This window comes from Leptodactylus fuscus, chromosome 1 (genome assembly GCF_031893055.1).
Source record: "Leptodactylus fuscus isolate aLepFus1 chromosome 1, aLepFus1.hap2, whole genome shotgun sequence".
In the NCBI taxonomy this organism is placed as follows: Eukaryota; Metazoa; Chordata; class Amphibia; order Anura; family Leptodactylidae; genus Leptodactylus; species Leptodactylus fuscus.
Genome location: NC_134265.1, coordinates 311,290,877 through 311,311,697, shown reverse-complemented (window position 1 = coordinate 311,311,697; position 20,821 = coordinate 311,290,877). Strand labels below are relative to the sequence as shown.

The following is a 20,821-nucleotide window of genomic DNA, read 5'->3' as shown; positions in this document are numbered from 1 at the left end:
GATAGTGCGAGCAGTGCGGCCTCTTCATTGTTTATTTGCATGGGACAACGTTGCAATACTTAATATATAAGTAGTCAACTGATATAAACAATTTAGAGGCCATAGCTTTTACATGGGCCCTTCAAACAGCTATTTGGTGGAGGTGCTCAGAGTCCCTCCTGATATAAGTGGACAAGACCAAGTCCTGATTTCTGTTGTCAGAACATATATAAAATCCGGTTGTATGTTACAATAATAAAAAATATAATGCAACTTTCTACTTTACATTTCAGTTTTTTCCCTGCTTCCAAGATATTTTGCAGTGAATGGTAACTTTCAATGTTTACATTCAGAGGCAACCCCATATGCATGCACATATGACTCAGGTGAGCATGTATGTATTTGTAATTGGAGGCAAGGGTAATAAAGAGCTGCCAGAAACCACTTATCTCCAGTGAGAACAATGGATCGGGTTTGTTGAAATTCAAGTCAGTCTTTGTTTCCCCCACATCCATAACCCCCATCTGTGAAGGCAGCTGTGACACTTCCATACATATGAGATGGTCAGATAGTTTCACCCAAACTGACTGTGGTTGTAGGTTATTTACTTTAGCTATCTCTGTGGTCCTGAACTGGCCACTAGTGACTATATTTAGCATTATTTATTAATGGAAATGATTAATAAATTGGAATTAACACATTTTTTGATACCTTTGTTAGTGAGTAAAAAATACTCACCAATGAGAAAATTATTAATTCTATGTAAGATTTACAGGCTCAGTTAGACAGGCATATAACAACCCAGGAAGTGTACAGTGGAATATTTGGTGTGGATTTTGAATAATACATACCCTTTAGGTTCACACTAGCGTTCGGGTTTATATTCTTCAGGTCCTCATGGAGACCCAAAAGACGGAAATCCTGCCCGCTTAAAAAGCAGTTACCCACAGACTCCATAAACAAACATGGGGTCCACTGGGCTTCTGACAATTTTATACTGAAACTGGCGGAGAGAAAAGTCCTCCATGCTGGACACTTCTCTCTGCCAATTTTCGGCAGATTCAGCGGCGGAGTCTCCTATAGAAACTCCAATGCTAGTGTGAATCCAATGACAGAATCCCAAATTTGTTCACCTTTAAACTTAGTGACATTTCTAAATAATATTTAGGATTCACATGTATGGTCAGATACCAAGCATTTCTAAAAATCAGAAGTGCTATGCCATGGCCAAAAGTTCAAAAATCTTGTTATTGTGTCATTTTATACTTCCGTCATTAAAAAAGGAAGAATGACAATAGTGTCAATGATCTGCATAGTTGGGTGCAGGAGAGAGTACTATTTGGTGAGCATGTATGGCCCGCTATTGCCTTCTTGCCTCCCAGCGTATCATTACCATTACATTACATTGAGGGATGTCGTACACATTTACCTAATACTCTGGAGCCTGTACACACTTGGCTCACAGTTCTCATCCAGCTTAAACCATTCTGCCAGAAGTGCAAGATCTTTCTCATATTTCAGTGACCGTTTTTTGTGAGTTGTCTCAAACATCTCCTTGCCATCAGGATCGTCAAGTGCATCTTCTGCATCTGAAGCTTCATGTTCTGATTTTTGATCTGCTGCATCCTTCTGTTGGTCTGATTCATTGGTTCTCCCATCTTTCACAGAGGAGTCATCTGTTCCTATCCCATCAAGAACCTTCTGTTTTGCTGTTGCCTTTATAGTTTCCAGCAAGGATGTGATTCCTTCGAATGTTTCTTTGGCTAAAATAGCTGGGATAGTCATCTGATCACATTTTTCTCCTACAAAGCACTAAATGTGAACAACGAAAGTTAGAGGGCCGTTAAACCCAGACTGCCAAGAAATGAAGTATTTTAGGAGATGATGGCAGAAGGGGTTTGTCCACTTACTCAAGGTTCCTGTACCCCATCTGAGCTTATACTTACAAAGAAAGCTGTTTGACCTGAATCCTGGCATTCCTGAAGTGTCTTAAGATGTAGAGATGGCATTACATGGTCATTGCTGACTCCATCCTTTAAGCCCCATCTTAGATCAAACATGCGGAATTCAATGCCTCTTTCCCTGAAGTAGACATAGAGTTCTGGATAACACTTGACAAACAATGCATTTCTTTCTGGGTAGGAATCTAATGTAAGAAAATAAATAATAGATTATATATATTACCTAGGCCTTCCATCCTATCATGTAGCAACATTGTCTAGTTTTGATGTATCCCTTGAGTCTACATACAAAAATACAAAATAAGGTAGACTTGCTTTTTTGGAAAGTGAAACATCTACCCCAATGGAGTTGCGTTAATTAAGATTAGAGAATTTTTAACAACTTCTTGAAATTAGGTAAATTCTCTCTAAACTCATCTTTATTTTTTCAATTCAAAGCTATGGTTGTTACCTTGGTATCCGCCACAGATATACACCATGAAAACCTTCTTCTTTGCCGTATATTGTGTATTTACGTGTCCTCGAATTATCTTGCACTCAGCTTCCGAGAAATTCTCAAACTCCTCATCTTCTGTGGTATCGCCATATGTATTTTGGCAACCTCTAGATGACTTTTCTAGTACACCAAACCCATTCCATATGCCATTACCGTTTGCATTGAAGAAATGCTCTGTACCAGTACTGGGAGAATTTCCATTCAGTTGTCCTCCTTCCTGTAAATCCTGAGAGCTTGTATTTTCCACTTGCGTAGTGTCATATGTTGATAACGTCCATCCTTCAGTCTGAGTTTTTCTGGTACGTTCCTGGTCTTCAACCAGTAAAGGAGATGGAGCTGTTTGTTTAGAAGCTTGGTCGCCTTCCCCAGCTGTTTTCTGCTGAGACTGCACATGAAATAAGCAAAATATGTATCAATGCATTAAAAATGTATCATCCATTTTTTAATTTTACTCATAATAACTCATAAAAATAAGATAAATACTAGAATTAATTTACAGGTCCGAAATACTATGAATTCATTAACACTATTATCGGCCAATGCTAGTAATGATAAATTAATATTTGATATTTGTGTACCAATGACCATTGGTTTCCATTATTTCAGCCACATGTAAACATACTTGTAGCACCTTCTCTAGTCTTATCAATGATTGTATAGTGTATGGCCGGCCTTAGACAACAATTTCTGGATGCAAGAAAACAAGAACTAGCTTTCTATCACTGCAAGCAGTAACATCTACCCCATCATATACTGGTACTCCTTTATAGCAGCAATTTAAGGAAAACATGACATTACCTTCAAGACAAAGGACTCTGTGCTCTCCAGAATGTACTGATTCTCCTCTCCTAGGCCATTCTCATTACTACTGACCCTTTTAACTCGCCGGTGATAAAGGTTATTCTAGAACAAGAGAGCAATTCCATCAGAAAAAGCTGTTGGTAACTAGAAATGTTCAGCCAAGTATAAACGTGTCATGGAGACCTGCCAGAAATGTATACGCTTCTGAACCACTTTGTGGTTTTAACTTTGAGATCTCTGGAAATGTCAGACCTTTTCTTAAAACTAAAGATACACATTAAGTAATTTTTATTGTATTGTTTCAGGAAAATATTTTTCAATTAAAAACGCCAGTTTGTATCAAAGACAACATAACGTCTTTTACGGAAAAAAGCTTGGTAGACTAAACTTTTTTTTAACCTAGCAATTCAGCTTTAGTTACTTTTTCACTGTGTCAGGGTCTGGGGTGGCTCGGTGGGGTGGCATAGGCACACAAGTCCAGTTTCTTTAGTCCAAAACAAAGGTAGAGTTTATTTTCACTCGAAAATATAGTGCAGCAACAAAAGGAAACAATACAAAAATAAATACCTGCCCAGCTAGGCTCTAACTAAACATAGAATAGGTTACCTCACCTAGAATAACAGAAATCAAAAGCCAGTAGAATCATTCAGGACACAGCTCCAAAACTATGACCTCTTTGTTGGCTCTCCAGCCAAGCTCTGCCCCAAAGTCTGCTGCTGGAGCTGACTTCTTAAGCCTACCTTGATGAGCAGACTCTCTGCAGCTGAGTCACTCTCGGAATATCCCCAAAGTGTGGACTGGAAGGGGGTGGAATGACAGGTACCACTACCAACCTACCTGCCATTCCTTAAAATCCAGTCCAGTAACGAGAACTTTGAAATAACCCTCAGCAGACAATATTTATCCGCTGACAAACCTTCTTTCTGGAGTTTTCTCATCTCACCCACCTTAGTAGTCTGGGTGAGATGTACACCCTCTCCATTATTTTGCCGGTCATCGGCTTACAACTGCATTTTCATTTCTTTTTTTTTTTTTTTTAATGTAGATTGGGAGCCCCATATAGGGATCACAATGTACATTTTTTTTCCTCCTATCAGTATGACTTTGTAGAATGGGAGGAAATCGACACAAACACTGGGAGAACATACAAACTCCTTGCAGATGTTGTTCCTGGTGGGATACAAACCCAGGACTCCAGCGCTGCAAGGCTGCAGTGCTAACCACTGAGCCACCATGTTACCTCTTTTTTCACTGTATTTTTTATTTGAGTCATTCATATATTGTTATGAACTGATCATGTCCATCCCACTCTTAAAAGGATTGTCCAGTGGGTCATTTTTTTTCCCCTAAGGAATCCGCCTCAAAATCCTGACCAAAAAAATGGCTCCCATTGAAATCAATGTCATGTATTTTTTCTGCAAGCGGTCTGTTCCGGATCCTGGAAAAAAAGAAGTGACATGCTCATTCTTCAGGCAGATGCCATGGCCGGTTCAGCCTCAGATGTCTGCCTGAAGACACTCCCTCTTCACGACTAGGCCGATTCATTTGGGCCTAATCCAGAGCAGAGTTCGCGACTGGATGCATCCAGTCGCAGCTACCGTTTTTTTTGGTCCAAAAAAACCCGTCTGAACTCACCCTTAAGTTCAGAATGGGTAACAAAAATAAAACCATAAATAGGCACTGTTCTCCCATTATTCCTATTCCATTGCTACTCAGGTCACTCACCAGTTTTTTTGGGTTTTTTAGGGGTTACGGTTCGTCACCCACCAGTTTTAACCTCCTGGTACCTCTTTACTAGAGATGAGCGAGTAGTACTCGATCGAGTAGGTATTCGATCGAATACTACGGTATTCGAAATACTCGTACTCGATCAAGTACCACTCGCTGTTCAAATGTAAAAGTTCGATGCAGAACCAGCATTGATTGGCCGAATGCTATACAGTCGGCCAATCAACGCTGGTTCTTCTCCTACCTTTAGAAGTCTTCTTCGTGCAGCTTCCCTGCAGCGTCTTCCAGCTCTGAATTCACTCTGCCAGGCATCGGGCCTGGGCAGAGCCGACTGCGCATGTCCGCTTGTAGTGAATGAGAGCCGGAGGATGCCGCGGGGACGCTGCAAGGAGAAGACTTCTCGGAGGATCCAGCCCGACCCTCACTCGTGGACTCGGTAAGTATAATTTGATCGAACGTTGCCTACCCCTGAAATGAGAATTTCCCCCCCATAGACTATAATAGGGTTCGATATTCGATTCGAGTAGTCGAATATTGAGGGGCTACTGGAAACGAATATTGAACTTCGAACATTTTACTGTTCGCTCATCTCTACTATTTACGTATCAGATGACTGCTCAGTCATTCAGCAGTGACAGCCATCACCCCCTTCAGCCAGTGACTGACTATTCTGCATTTCCTAAACTTGGCACAAAATCATATCGCTATTTGTTAATACTAGCATAAGAGCCTTGTGACTTGATCCTATATTTAGTAGACTTCTATTTTAAGACCTATTGAGGCTGAAGTTAAAATGTGGTTGTGAATTAAAAACTGAAGACGATTTGGCAATCATATTTTGGAAAATTCAAGTTACAATATTTCATGAATTAGAATTTTTTTTTTTTTTTTTTATCTTTGAGGCCCTTGATACCTTCAATTAGTCAACTGGTCTGTCTGACTTTTGACATGTATTCTGGCCTGAACACACCAGACGGTAGATAAGACCTTGACCGCTGGTTGATTACCTTTAAATGTGTCTTGATCTGTATGCTGGTCTCTCCACTTATCTTCTTATAAGGAACATTCCAGTGGCAATCTTCCAACTAACACAAAGATATCATTAAATATATAACATACATAGATCAAGACTTTCTTACCATATGCCATCATAGAAACACAAGATATAAATATTATGGTATGAAAATATTCCAATATATGCAGATAAATATTGTTAGCAATAATAATATATTTATAATTCCAGTGCAAATATTAGAGTCTCATGAGAGTGGACAATAATAAATTCCTGCTTTGCTGTCAACCATGCCCTAGGTGTCACTTCTCAGGTATGTTTGCTATTCTTATATGCCACTTGTGCCCTATTATACTCCATTTAATAATTGTGCAACATCCTGTTTTCCTGGCTGGTTATATAGACTATAACTCTTCGCCTTGTTTTGGCTGTGTCTCAATGAAGAGCTAAGCAACTGCAGTAATTCAATAATAAACATTTTTATCTCTTAACAAGTCTTCAGGAGGTCTCGTAACTTTGGTCTGACGTTTTTAAATTGTTTACTAGCTGAGGTTCGATCCAAAACGAATTCATCATGAATAAAAGTCTCCATTGTTCTATGCAACAATGATCCGAGCAATGATCAATACAAGGCTTAGGACAGTTATTCAGAGACATAGAAATGTGAAATGTCAGCTCTCTTGACGTGTCTGCTTTAGCTATACACACATTTAAGCACCTTTTCCTCGAACAGTATTGTGACATTCCTCTATTATTCTTCCTGGAAATGCATTTATAACTGGGTATTACAATTTGCCTTGTTAATGGGGCATGTCTGTATACACTAACACTGTCCAATCATTGTTGTCAATGTCAGACACACTGTACTGCAAATACTAATGTTATTTGTTGTATTCATCCATTTCCATGAGGAGTAATGGCGCAACCAAAATGCTCCATCTTTGTTACTTTAAGGCAATGTAAGTATTTACTGTTTCACTGGTTCACATCTGTGTTCAATATTCCGTTCGGGAAGTCTGCATGGGGACCCCCGAACGGAATATCGAATGCATTGACAAGCGGTGAGCAGTGAAAGCACACGGACCCCATAGACTATAATGGGGTCTGTGTGTTTTCTGTGGGGTGTCCTCATGAGTCATGCAGAGACAAAAGTACTTCATGAACTACTTTCCTCTCCGCATGACTTGTGTGGACACTGTGCGGAAAACACACAGATCCCATTTTAGTCTATGGGGTCCATGTGCTTTCACTGCTCACCGCTTGTCAATGTGTTTGGTATTCTGTTCGGAGGGTCCCCGTGCGGACTCCCCGAACAGAATACAGAAGTAGATGTCAACAAGGCCTTACATCAAAATAATAAACTATTATCACTTTTGTTTTGTAAAGCATTTTTACACTGCATCATTTTCCCACACCTAAAACTTTTGCACAATACTGTATATGACAGGCAATGGAAGTACATTTCCATTATAACAATTCTCACAGCTAGCTTAAAACAACATTCTTTTAAAAACAACATTAAAAACATGTTGCATCTTACAGAACTGATCTACTATAGGGAACATTTGCACTTCCTGCCAATATGTTCAGGCAAGCCTAAGAATTAGTATAAAGGGTTTTTATTCAGACTAATATATTCATGAAAGGGAGCAGAGCTGTAGTTGCCAGGCATGGTCACTGCACAATGTATGGAGCTATCTCCTTCCGGCTCTGTACACTATGAGTTTCTGGCATCTGTGGCTGCTTATATCAGGTAATGGTTGCGGTGTTGAATGTCAGATTCCTACCAATTCGATATTGATGACCTATCCTCATCTTAATCTTGGAAATCCCTTTTAACCAGTCATGGGGACTGTTATTTGATGTGGTTGCAAAATATTAGGTAGTATATAGTTTCTGTCAATTAACAAAATGATTTGAATGGACAAAATAAAAATTTACATCACAATAAAACTTGGAAGAAGAGTTCTGGAAGTGATGATACGGCTCCCACAGAGCCCTGATCTCAGCATCATCCAGTCTGGGATTACCTGAAGAGACAGAAGGATTGGAGCAAGTCTACATTCACAGAAGATCAGGGCTTAGTTCTACAAGATGTTTGGAACATCCTCCCCACCGAATTCCTTCATAAATTGTCTGCACGTGTACTGATGGAAAGCAAAGGGTGGTCACACCAAATATTGATGTGATTTAGGTTTCTCTTCTGTTCATTCACATAATTTTGTTAATTGACAAAAGTAAACTATTATCACTTTTATTTTTTAAAAGCATTATTACTTTGCAGCATTTTTGTATTTTGTAAACCATTATTGTGGATTAAAAAATTGTTCCTCTTAAAAAAGACCTTTACCATAAGAGCAAACAACCATCTCTTTTCGTCAGCCAAGGTCCTCTGCACACTTATACCTGGGAGCAAAAACTGGGAAACATCTGCTAATAGTCAACTAAGGAGAACAACTAAATGTAAAATAATAATAATAATAATAATAATATTAATAATTCATAATAATATACTAGGCATAAAATAACAATTTATCTGTGACACAGCAAAAGAACAAATATGTAACATCCTATCATACACAGCAGTGCAAGGCTGGGTTCACACTACCCTTGTTAATGTCCGCTGCTGTCTTCTGTCATAGGATGACTGCAACGGACAATAACTGTAAGAACGGACACAGACTGAGTTAGAGTTTGTTCCCATAGACACTAATGTAAATAACATAACGAATGCTAGCTTCCATCATGTTCATTTACTTTTGTAATAGAATAAAATGTGCTGCATGCACGACCAATGGAAATTCTAACACAGATGTGAATCTAGCCTAAGAGTGAAACAGAACATCTGAAGAACATTTGTGATGCTCTTACACACATAGTATCTACTGTAACTATCCGTATAGTGCATGGCCCATGTTTTGAGTAGCCCATGATGCCACTCTTCAGAGGAGATTCAAATAGTAGAACAACTTGCAATTGGCCACCTTAAATACCTTTTCTCATGATTGGATACACCTGGCTATGAAGTTCAAAGCTCAGTGAGGTTACAAAAACAATTTTGTGTTTCAGTAAGTCAGTAAAAAGTAGTTAGGAGTATTCAAATCAATAAAATGATAAGGGTGCCCATACTTTTGCACCGGTCAAATTTTGGTTTAATGCATATTGCGCATTTTCTGTTAGTACAATAAACCTCATTTCAATCCTGAAATATTACTGTGTCCATCAGTTATTAGATATATCAAACTGAAATGGCTGCTGCAAACACCAAAATATTTAGAACTAAAAATGATTAAGATTCATAGGGGTGCCCAAACTTTTTCATAGGACTGTACATATACTTTACCACTTTGCCCCTCACCTTAACGATACTCCAGGAGGCTACCTCTTCAACGCTCCGGATCAGCCATCTTTGCCGACCCCCCCACCGCTCTGACGATCCGCGACACCGCCCACCCAGCCACTCCACTGTGTTGGCAGGAGCATGCGCATCTTAGCCACCTCCAGAACATGTTCCCTGTTCTACTCATGCGTAATCTCGGTGCACCCCGATTGTGTAATGGCACAAGGCTACGTGTCACACAACTAGGAACAAATATCATTGCAGCCACTATTCTTACAGGAGCAGCTAAAGGTGACAGTGTGTTAACCCCACGCATTCCAATTATACCAAATCATTTCCCATTACAATTCAAACGAGTACAATTTCTCCTTCAGTTGGCTTTTGCAGTGACCATTAATAAATCCCAAGGACAAACGCTGAGAGTAGCAGGAATACATTTAGCCACACCAGGCTTCTCACATGGACAACTTTATGTTGCTTGCTCAAGAGTATCCTGTGCCCAAAACTTACATGTACTTGCAGAAAATAACAAATCATACAATGTCGTATATCGAAGTATATTAACTTGAAATACCTCTGTCCCAAAGACACTATGTACAGTTTCTCAGAACACCGTATAGCAGCTGAAATACAAATTACATTCAACACAAAAGTCTCACGTATTCTCAGAATTACAGCAAAAACATGTATTTACCCACTTCTACAATCACCGCAGACGAAGTCGCGGGTACCAGATAGTAGATAAATAAGGATGAGAGATGACTTGCATATACTTACGCTAACGTCTTTCAGACTTGGATGTCTGTTGAGTGACCTCTGTGTGTCAGAAAGCTGCATGGAGAAGAACAGGTCTTGGACAGATCTAGTCCCTTGCCCAGACCAGCTGCTTCTCTGTAAATGAACATGAGATGAATCAATCATTGAGGTTAAAAGACTATTATTATGCCTAGCAAGGTAACCAGGTAAATTAGAAAAAAAAAATCACTATGGATATAGTTTTGTATGTGGTGGTGCCAGTTGTGATGCTAGATGTCTTCCTGACCAAGAAAACATGAATAATTTTTCTGCTTGGCTATGAACTATGGACTGGTGCATGGACTACACAGCTTTCTTGATAACTGTGTCTGGTGTAGGCATGAATCATCTGGCCACATAACAACAATGGTTGGGTTCAAACCATGTTAGCCATCAGATAGCCTCTACCTGCTCAAGAGGCTGGGGGCCTTTGGAGTCCAGGGGACACTTCTTAGGGCCTTTTTCAACTTTGTTGTACCATCAGCCATCTTCTTCAGAGTGGCCTGCTCGGGGAGTAACATACCAGCCAGAGACAGAAATAGACCTGACAGGCTAAATAGAAAGGCCAGCTCAGTCCTGGGGAGCCTCCTGCACCCAGTACAGGTGGTGGGTGACAGAAAGATACTGTCCATGGTGAGCTCCATGCTGGAGAACAACTCCCATCCATGCTGCTATAACATACTGAATTTCCCCATGGTGGGACAATTAACCCTTAAGTACTATCATGTTTTCTATCATAATATGTGAATGGTAGTGGTGTATGATAGACACCATGATAGTACTTAAGGGTTAAAGGATTATCTTATCTTATGTTAAAACTAAAACCTAAAGTGCTCCTGCACTGTACTATTGTAATAGATAAGCCCACCAATCATTTATAGTAATATAATCTGATGCGTTCTGTAGTAGACATAACATGTTTGCATAGCTATATGTATCCCAGTACACTATTTCACATGTGGGGATATACACTCATTAATATATTACTTACCCTTATAGTATGTGATATGACTGTAGGGGGCATTTTGCTAATTGGGGGAAATACAACTGTTTCCTTCTTTTCCTAAAAATAAAAAAATATATCTATTTTACCATAAAAGTATTTTCTTACATGTTATATAGTCAGAGACAAACAAGGTTCAATGTGAAAAAGTCTGTGACAGGCTATCTAGACTTAATCAAGTGTATAATACTACAAGGTTATCAAAAAGTAGTATGATTCTATATCAAAGCCTGAGAAAAATGTAAAAAAAAAAAATGTAAATGAGACAACAAAAAGTCAGTATAAATAAATCAAAGCAATGAATAGAAATCATGGGAGTCTTCACTTCACTTACTGGGGTAAGACAGGAGAAGAGAACAAATTCAGAATATGATATGACCTCCTATATGGTAAGGCCAAACTGATAAGAAAAATGAGTAATAAAATTTCCCCCCAAAATAAAAGAAAGGAAAAAAAAGTAGCAGGAGCAGAGCCCCTTTAGGGTCTACAGGGACCTAATAAGTGGTTACATCCCCATAAGTGAGATTAGGTTCAGTCGCAGGTGGGTATGTGCCAGTCCATGTCTCCAAACCCTGAATGCGTCAATTCTAGCTATGACTGTGTTCAGGGATATTTTAGGTAAATGAATTGTTGTGCATTTTTTTGGTGATTAGGGTTGAGCCGATCTTGACTTTTCAGGATCGATTTTAAAATCCGATTTCCGATCATTTTTCATTCGAACCCGATCTCGATCCCAATTCTGATCCCAATGCAAGTCAATGGGATTTTTTTTTAAATTGGAGATCGGATTTTAAAAGCAATCCTACCCCCTGGTGTCCACTTACCTCCAGAGATGGCTGGTCCTGTGCCCGTGCCTTCATTCTTTGCCTCGCTGCTGCTCCACGCTGCTTTTCTCTCTTCGCTGACCCCTCCCTGCCAGGTTAGGAGAGTGTGGGTGGGTTAGGAGAGTGTGGGCGGGTACTGGGAAGGGAGAGGTCACGTCTCCCCACCCTGTACCCGCCCACACTAAGCCACGAGCCCCGCCTACCTAGCGCTTTAAACACTAACCTGGGAGGCGGGGCAGCGAGGCAAGAAGGAGGAGGGCACCGGAGCAGCCATCTCTAGAGGTAAGTAGCTGCTAGAGATTTAGTTTAGCCTTCCATTCGAATGAATGGAAGAAGCCGGGCGCAGGGGGTTAAGGCTGTGTGTCGGCTGCTTCCATTCATTCCTATGGAACTGAAGCGGAGCCTTCACACTGAATATACAGCGTATACTCAGTGTGAAGGCTAAGCAAAGCATTGTGGGAAAAATCACCGATCTCGATCCCACATAAAAAGATCGTGTTCGGAATTCCGATGGCGATCGTGAAATTTTCTCGATCGCCGATCGGAATCTGATCTTTTCTGAACGCGATCGCTCAACCCTATTGGTGATATTATTGGCTGTTATATGAGTCCAAGTTAAAGACTAGAGATGAGTGAGTAGTGCATAGTTATTGGTGTACTTGGTCAAATACCACGCGGTAAACATTCAATTCCCCTCCCACCTTCCCTGGCGCTTCTTTTTTAACACCAAAACCTATGCAGGGGAGGTATTCGATCGAATATACTCGCTCATCTCTATTAAAGACCATTCACATCATGATATCATCATCAATTTCACTGATCAGTTTCATTGATACAAAAAACTGATGTAAAAAAACAAGATGAAAGTGGATGGAAAGAATGACCATCTGTTTACATAGAACCAATGTTAAATAGAAATGGATCAGCTAATGTAGGATAGAAAAGTAGGACAATCCACACTTTTTTTGTCCCACAAAACAACAGACAGAAACTGATCCATTTTTATTTAACATCGACTCTATGGAAATAGACGGTCATCAGTTTCCATCCACTTTCAAGCATTTTTCACATCGGTTTTTTGTATCCTAAAAAATGATCAGTTAATCTGATGCTCCTCTGCTGGAGGAACAGAAAATCAGAGCGACAGACCGCTAAAATAGTGACACATGGAGACAGACGAGCCCCATTGACTATGTGAGGTCTATACATGGATTCTATACATGGGGTTTTAAAACTAAAAACAGTAGAGAGAAAAGTCCTTCCAATTTTCAGGCGGAGACTCCGATGCAAATGTGAGAATAGCCTTATTTTGACTAACCCCAGGCCAGATCATCACCCACTTGAGCAATCATTCTAGGTCTATTTATTTTGGAGTAGATCTGAGATTTACAGTGAGTGAGTGAATATGAGCAGGGACATCCACCCTGGACAATGACATAGTTACAGGTTAGTAAGCTGATAATGGCTGCACACATTCACAATGTTCCCTCCATGCAGCAGGCTTACAGGATTGTTTCAGCATAATCCATGTAACCAAATTTCTTTCAGCTGAACGCTTCAGTCACAGCTACGCACCCTGGGAATTTTGCCAGAAACCCTGGATATTCTAACATATCCCAATCACTTCTAAGAGGGAGCTTCAGATATTCTAGAGTTAATCGGGACAACTATAAAACCAGTGAGATAAGAGACAAAGAGGTGTCTACCGGCAGCTCCCTCTATAAAATATGCAGGCAACAAGTAGGAGAACAGAAGGAACAATTGCCTGGGGTTCTCTACTACTGAGGGGTCCGAACCACCAATTTCTCAGAAATCTTTTCCCTAACACTCACATGTCTTTGGCTCATATTCCTCCAGCTAGACATTGGGAGTTTGAAAAGATTTTAAAATCTAAAGTGCTGCTCCTTGATTTTTCCAGCAGAAGATATTGGCGTACAATCTTGTTTCCCTGACACACTTAAGATTTTCATCAGATCCTGATGGTAACAATTATAATTATCTAATTATCTAATGTCACCAATAAGGGTACAGATACATACATATACATAGTAGATGAGGTTGGATAAAGACATTAGTCCATCAAGTCCAACCTATAACCCTACAATCCCCTACAGTGTTGATGGCCATTATTTGCATCAGTTTTTTTGTATCCTTTAAATGGATCCTAAACAGATGTAAAAAAACATTATATCAATGCACAGTAAGGTACCCATACATTATATGACCATGGCTGCAGGGATTTTTTGGTCATGGTCTCTGCCAATCTTCATCTGCCCCTAAAAAAAAAATATTAAGATAGCAGAGGTGTAAGATTGGTACTTTCATTATGTGGACCATTGAAACCAGTGAGCCTATAGCGCTGTACAGTGTGAGCGGGGAGGAACGCCCCCCTTCCCTCCTTATAATACTCGTCTATGGACGAGAACTGTGATCAGAGGGAGGGGGGCATTCCTCCCCGCTCACACTGTACAGCGCCATAGGCGCTGCTGTGGACAAGGACGTACCTGAGAGACTGTCAGAAACGCCCTTCTGACTGTAAAGAGCTACAGTAATAGGACCGATAGCTCTTTACCTGGGGCACAGATCGGGAAAGCCGGTAGTGCACTGAATTCAGCGCACTGTCAGCTTTCCAGCAGTATATAAAACTGCCTGTGCCCAATCTGATGAAATAGGAAAAGGGGACCAAAGGTCCGTTGAGGGAGAACCGCGCACACTGGTATGTTTAAGAAGATGGTAAACCAGGGTCCAATCACATAGGGTTTATGGGGTAGTTAAAAATACAGCATATAGCACGACGCGTTTCGGGCCTTACACTGGCCCTTTCTCAAGTGCACTTGAGAAAGGGCCAGTGTAAGGCCCGAAACGCGTCGTGCTATATGCTGTATTTTTAACTACCCAATAAACCCTATGTGATTGGACCCTGGTTTACCATCTTCTTAAACATACCAGTGTGCGCGGTTCTCCCTCAACGGACCTTTGGTCCCCTTTTCCTCTTCAGTATTTCCTCCGGTTCTCCGGTGACGGATTGAACTGCTGCCACTCTCACCCTAATACGATTTCAAGTGTTGTGACTGTTCACAACCTCATAAGGTGAGAGGCCATCTGGTCCACGTTAATACTTACCCAGTTTTTAATCATTTGTGTACTCTCAAATACTACACTTAGTGCGCTCGGTGTCTTTGTTTTGTTTTATATCAATCTGATGAAAGGTCCTCTTTAAATTAATTGGTTCTCTAATGGTTAATTTTAAATTGATTCATGTAACCCTTAATAAAGGCATCGCGGCCAATATATTCCAAAAGAAACTGGTGTGCTTTGTGTTGATTTTAGGTATAATAATAATATTTTACAGTATATTTTATATTGGTGTGCACATGGACCTTTGTAACACCATGGGAAATATCTAGGAAGTTCTTATACTTCTGCCTTCTGCTCAATCCACTCCTGACTTTGGCTCAAAAAGCCTCAGCAGAATCTGGCTTCTGGCTTCAGGCTTACTCAGTCACTGAGATAGCTGTCAGTCAACAAACGGGGCCCCTTACAGTACTATATATAACATCATTGGGGAAATGATGCATTACATTGAAATCAATGAGATATTCCCGATACCCACTCCATGACCAAGAAATAAACCAGCAAGCTCCCCTTTATTAGGATGACCTAACTGGCTATAATCTATAAAGTTTACTACTACTGTTTCTACTGCACCTTAACTCCTGTATATACACTGTACATTATCTGATGGATGGCATGATGACTGATGATGGTTGCTTTCCCAGTCTTTTTTACTTTATTTTTCCTTTATTGCTCTTCAATAAATATATCCAAAGACACAAAGAGGACCATTTCCACAATGCACAGAGGACCCATCCCAGTCTATAAATCTTTCCTTTCACACCCCCTTCCTCCCTGCCTTGGACACATGTATGTTTATTCACATAAAATACTATCAATGTTATCACCCTCAAATAAACATCTTATTATTATTATTATTATTATTATTATTATTATTATTATTATTGTTTATTTATATAGCACCATTAATTCCATGGTGCTTTACATTTGAGGGGTTACATACAATACACAAAATATACAGGTAGATATAATACTAACAGTAACCGACTGGCACAGTGGGGTAGAGGGCCCTGCCCGCGAGGGCTTACAATCTATGAGGGAAGGGGGTAGAGACAGAAGGAGAGGGGGAGACTGTACAGATGGCAGTGAGGTGATAGTGTTATTGGAGGTTGTAGGCCTTCCTGAATAGGTGAGTCTTCAGGGCCTTCTTGAAGCCTGTGATTGTGGGGGTCAGTCTTATGTGTCTTGGTAAGGAGTTCCAGAGTATGGGGGATGCACTGGAGAAATCTTGGAGACTGTTATATGAAGAGCAGATGAGAGCAGAGCGGAGCAGGAGGTCATTGGAGGATCTGAGGTTAGAAATATATGGAGGAGACAGGTTGTGGATGGCTTTGTATGTTAGCATTAGTAGTTTGAATTCTATTCACTCACCAATAGGTAGCCAGTGAAGGGATTGGCAAAAGGGGGTCGCCGATGAAGATCGGGGGTGAGGTGGATTAAGCGAGCAGAACAGTTTAAGGTGGACTGGAGGGGGGCGAGGGTGTTAGCTGGGAGTCCATGGAGAAGGGTGTTGCAGTAATCTAAGCGTGAAATTATGAGGGCATGCACGAGTGTGTTAGTAGTATCAGGGGTGAGGAAGGAGCAGATTCGGTGGATGTTCTTGAGTTGGAGGGGGCAGGAATTGCTGGAGGTTTGAAAGTGCGATTTGAAGGATAGGTCGGAGTCCAGGGTTATCCTAAGATATCGGACCCAAGAGATAGGGGTGAGAGTGGTTCCGTTAACTTTGATAGATGGGTCAGGTAGGGGGGCTATGCGGGGTGGGGCAAAAATGATGAACTCTGTTTTTTCCATGTTGAGTTTGAGAAAGCGGGAGGAGAGAAAGGAGGCTACAGCCGCTAAACAGTCTGGAACTCTGGCCAGCAGGGAGGTAATGTCTGGTCCAAAGAGATATATTTGGGTGTCGTTGGCATAGCAGTGGTATTGAAAGACGTGAGATTCTATGATTTGGCCAAGGCCGAGGGTGTAGATGGAGAACAGGAGAGGTCCTAGGACGGAGGCTTGGGGGACTCCTACGGAGAGAGTGCGTGGTGAGGAGGTGGTATCTGAGTGGGAGACGCTGAATGTGCCCTTGCATCTGGACATTGTCATTTTTATATATGTCTGGCGTTCCAATCTATAAAAAAGGTCTGAACATATTCTAGAATTCAGGATATGTAGTGAGATTATTGATAACCAAGACTCCGGAAAGGTCTTTTTTGCACATAAAAAAGTGGTTTTCACCTACATACATTGCACATAAAAGTACTAAATGTATGCTTTTAGTATAAGCAAATACATTCACATGAAAAAGAAAAATCCATGGTTCTTTTCTAAATGGCTATTCTATTAATATATCCAAAAATGTATAGATCTTATTCCAAAACGTTGAAATTAACCTACATTTAAGTCGGTCCCTTTTTGTTGACTGTTCCTTGGCTCTCTGAGTTTCTAGATTTAACCTTAAAGGGTTTGTGCCACAATAAAACATTTATCCCCTATCCTTTGGAAAATGGTGAACAAGGGCCCACACGGTGGCTCAGTGGTTAGCACTGCAGCCTGGCAGCGCTGGAGTCCTGGTGTTCAAATTCCGCCAAGGGCATAAAACCATCTGCAAGGAGTTTGTATGTTCTCCCCGTGTTTGCATGGATTTCCATCCCGTAATCCAAAGACATACTGATAGGGAAAAATGTACATTAAAAAAAAAGAGAATGGTGAACAGAAAGTGCCCTTGAATCTTCCCTGTGGATAAAGCACCAGTGCGTTTGTATGACCGGTGTTTCATTCACTTATATGGGGCTGCGAGAGATTTCAGGGGGGTTTCCTGCTCCCTATTCTCCTGATTGCTGGGCATCCATTTGACAATGGTAGTGGCACGACCCCTTTAATAAGAAAGACTCCACAGAGTCTATATGAAGTTTTCAGATTTTATTACAGAGTAGGCATTCGTCCACCCTTTCTATACCCTTTCTCGCACTTGTTGCACGTTATTTCTGGATTTAGTTTTTTACCTATTTATGGTAGTGATTGCTATGGAAGCCGCTGCATTCCCAGTTAGCACATTATATTACAGTATAGCATAATACAATAAACTCTAAATGCTGAGTTATTTCATCTATTGACATAAGAACTCGTTCAGCCAGTGATGGAATAATAGCTGGGTTACTTACTTTCTGTACATTTTTCCGCGGAGTAATCCCTTTCATATACAGGGTCCACATCGTTGTTTAATAGGGCCAAAGGGGAGCTGATTTGTGCTAATATATGGGATCAGTAAGCAGACTGATGGGGAGAGACAGATAGAAATAATTCCAATAATCCATGCAAGTCTTCAGAATCCATATATCAGTGCATTGCATGTAGTCCAGTGTCTCAAACTTGAAAAACTTTACACCATTTCTAACATCCATACAGCATGGATGACTACAACTACACAGCTCGGATGACTACGACTACGTAGCATGAATGACAAGTTCCATTTACCGAAACATAAGGTTTCATATTTAAAAAAGGATAAAAAATGAAGTGATAATCCAGCCGACTGAAGTCAAGACACAGCAGATATCCTTGTATCAATATGGCTTGGCTGTTGAGTTGCTGTTTTTGGACAAGAAGTATTTTGGTCTTCAGGAGGTACTTGAAGGAGATGACTGCCCGGAGAGAACCTCCCTATTCTCATAAGTAGAGAAAACAGTGTCAGTTTCACCTGCTGAAGCTCCTGAATGGACAATGTCCAAGGGAAGTTTCTTAGTCAGAACCAAACTGACATCCCCTTAGCAACATACACTCTACCTGTTTGTGTTGTCTCCTGGAGGGCATCACCGCTCTGCCGCTAATCACACACCCCTCCCTCCATTTATTTAACAGTAGATCAGCGCTGTCACTCACCTAAACCACAATTGAGGAAGTGGGATCGCTGCATTCCCACACATTACATGTTACTTAGCTGAAGCTTACATCAAACAAAGGAGCCCTGAACTTGTTTATGTCTGCTAGATACAGAGAGAAACAATGACAATCGTATGTTTCTAACTATTCATGGCTATCCAAAAGAACTCAGTAAATATACAGCATGTAAAAGCAACAATATAGCAAGCAATTAGAGTTATAATTACTACAATTATTATGCTAATGATAAAGCTTTCTAAAAAAAAAAGTCATTCGCAATATTTACCGTATATACTCGAGTATAAGCCGACCTGAATATAAGCCGAGGCCCCTAATTTTACCACAAGAAACTGGGAAAACTTATTGACTCGAGTATAAGTCGAGGGGGGGGGGAAATGCAGCAGCTACTGGAAAATGTCAAAAATTAAAATGGTTGGAGTTTTTGGGTGCAGTAGTTGCTGAGGAAGGGGAGGGGGTGTTTTGGTTGTCTGTCTGCCCCTTCCCTGAGCTTGAGGACTGAGTTTTTTTCCCCCACTTGGAATTCAGTCTGGCTGAATATAGGGTATCTGCAGTGCTCCTATTAACCCCTTCCCAACAGAACAGGAGCACTGCAGATCCCCTATATTCAGTAGACCGGGCACTTTCAGATACAAGGATACCTAATGTGTATGTGTTTCACAGTCATTTTCTACTTTTATATGTATTCTAGGGAAAGGAGGGATGTAGAACTTTTATTTACTTTATTTTTTTATTTTATTTTTTTAAAGCTTCTTTTTTTCCCCCACTATTTTATGGGAGACTCTATACATTACTATTGCGGCTGGTCATGGACCCCCCCTCCCCCCAAAAAAAGATTTATTTATTTTTTTGCTTGACTCGAGTATCAGCTGAGAGGGGCTTTTTCAGCACAAAAACTGTGCTGAAAAATTTGGCTTATACTTGAGTATATATGGTAATCCAGATCAGAAATTGAATAAAATTGCATTTTTATAATCATTCATTAATGCACATAACCGTGTTTACATTTTAGACAAACAAAAGTTAGATATTTTTGCAAATACAAGTAATTACAAATTTTTTAAAATTTTCTCTAAGGCTAAGTTCACACGTGAATTACGTGTGGAGTAATTTGGTCCGGAAGAAAAACGATTTCTAATTAGGAAGTGGTTTTTGGACCTTGAGGCGTATTTTGGAGTGTTTTCTGGAGCAGTTTTTAAAAACCACTCCAGAAAATGCCAGGCAGTTTTTCCCTCCCGGCCAGTGAATGGACCGTAAAAAACACGTCATGGTTTTTGGCAAAAAAAACATGATATGGTTTCCACCTCCCATTCACTTCTATTGACTTCCTGAGGTGGAATCTGCCTCAAGAAAGGTCATGTCGCTTCTTTTTTCCGCTAGCGGTCTCCATGGACCACCAATATGAGGGGGAGGATTATGACGTGGATTCCATGCCATAATCCGCCCCCTCTGTGCCCGTGTGAACAGGCCCTAACAATCTTGATGTGATGACATCTTTTGTTTTGGTCAATTGACAATGGGTACAAGCATGAATGAAGAACCTTTCTTTTCTAGAAACCAGCCATGATGTCCTTAATGAGGCCGGGATATCTCTTTATGCATTTAGTGTCCCTGCCTGATAACCTGGTAACAATAAGGGTAAGTTCACACAGGGATTTTTGGTCAGGATTTTGAGGTCGTATCTGCCTCAAAATCCTGACCAAAAAGATGTTTTATTTTTTTTAGGTTTTTTTTTTTAGTTGGACACAAAGTCGGACATGCAGGACTTTGTGTCCGGTTAATAAAAAAAAAACACTCCCCGGCGCTCACGGCCGGACATAGTCTGCCTGGTTGCCGTCTTCTGTCGGCAGAAGATGGAAACCTGA

The 20,821-nt window shown here is 40.6% G+C and overlaps 1 protein-coding gene across 1 annotated transcript in view; it reads right to left on the bottom strand.

The window, feature by feature from the left end:
- The window catches only part of LOC142218232 (uncharacterized), a 72,439-nt gene that overhangs the window by 46,827 nt on the left and 4,791 nt on the right, over nt 1–20,821 (bottom strand). Inside the window, exons 2-7 of the mRNA XM_075286830.1 lie at nt 10,095–10,208; nt 5,973–6,050; nt 3,235–3,339; nt 2,392–2,821; nt 1,926–2,125; nt 1,409–1,791 (exon numbers count right to left, since the gene is read on the bottom strand). Coding sequence (XP_075142931.1) covers nt 1,409–1,791; nt 1,926–2,125; nt 2,392–2,821; nt 3,235–3,339; nt 5,973–6,050; nt 10,095–10,208 — 1,310 coding nt within the window. The remainder of the gene's footprint in view (nt 1–1,408; nt 1,792–1,925; nt 2,126–2,391; nt 2,822–3,234; nt 3,340–5,972; nt 6,051–10,094; nt 10,209–20,821) is intronic.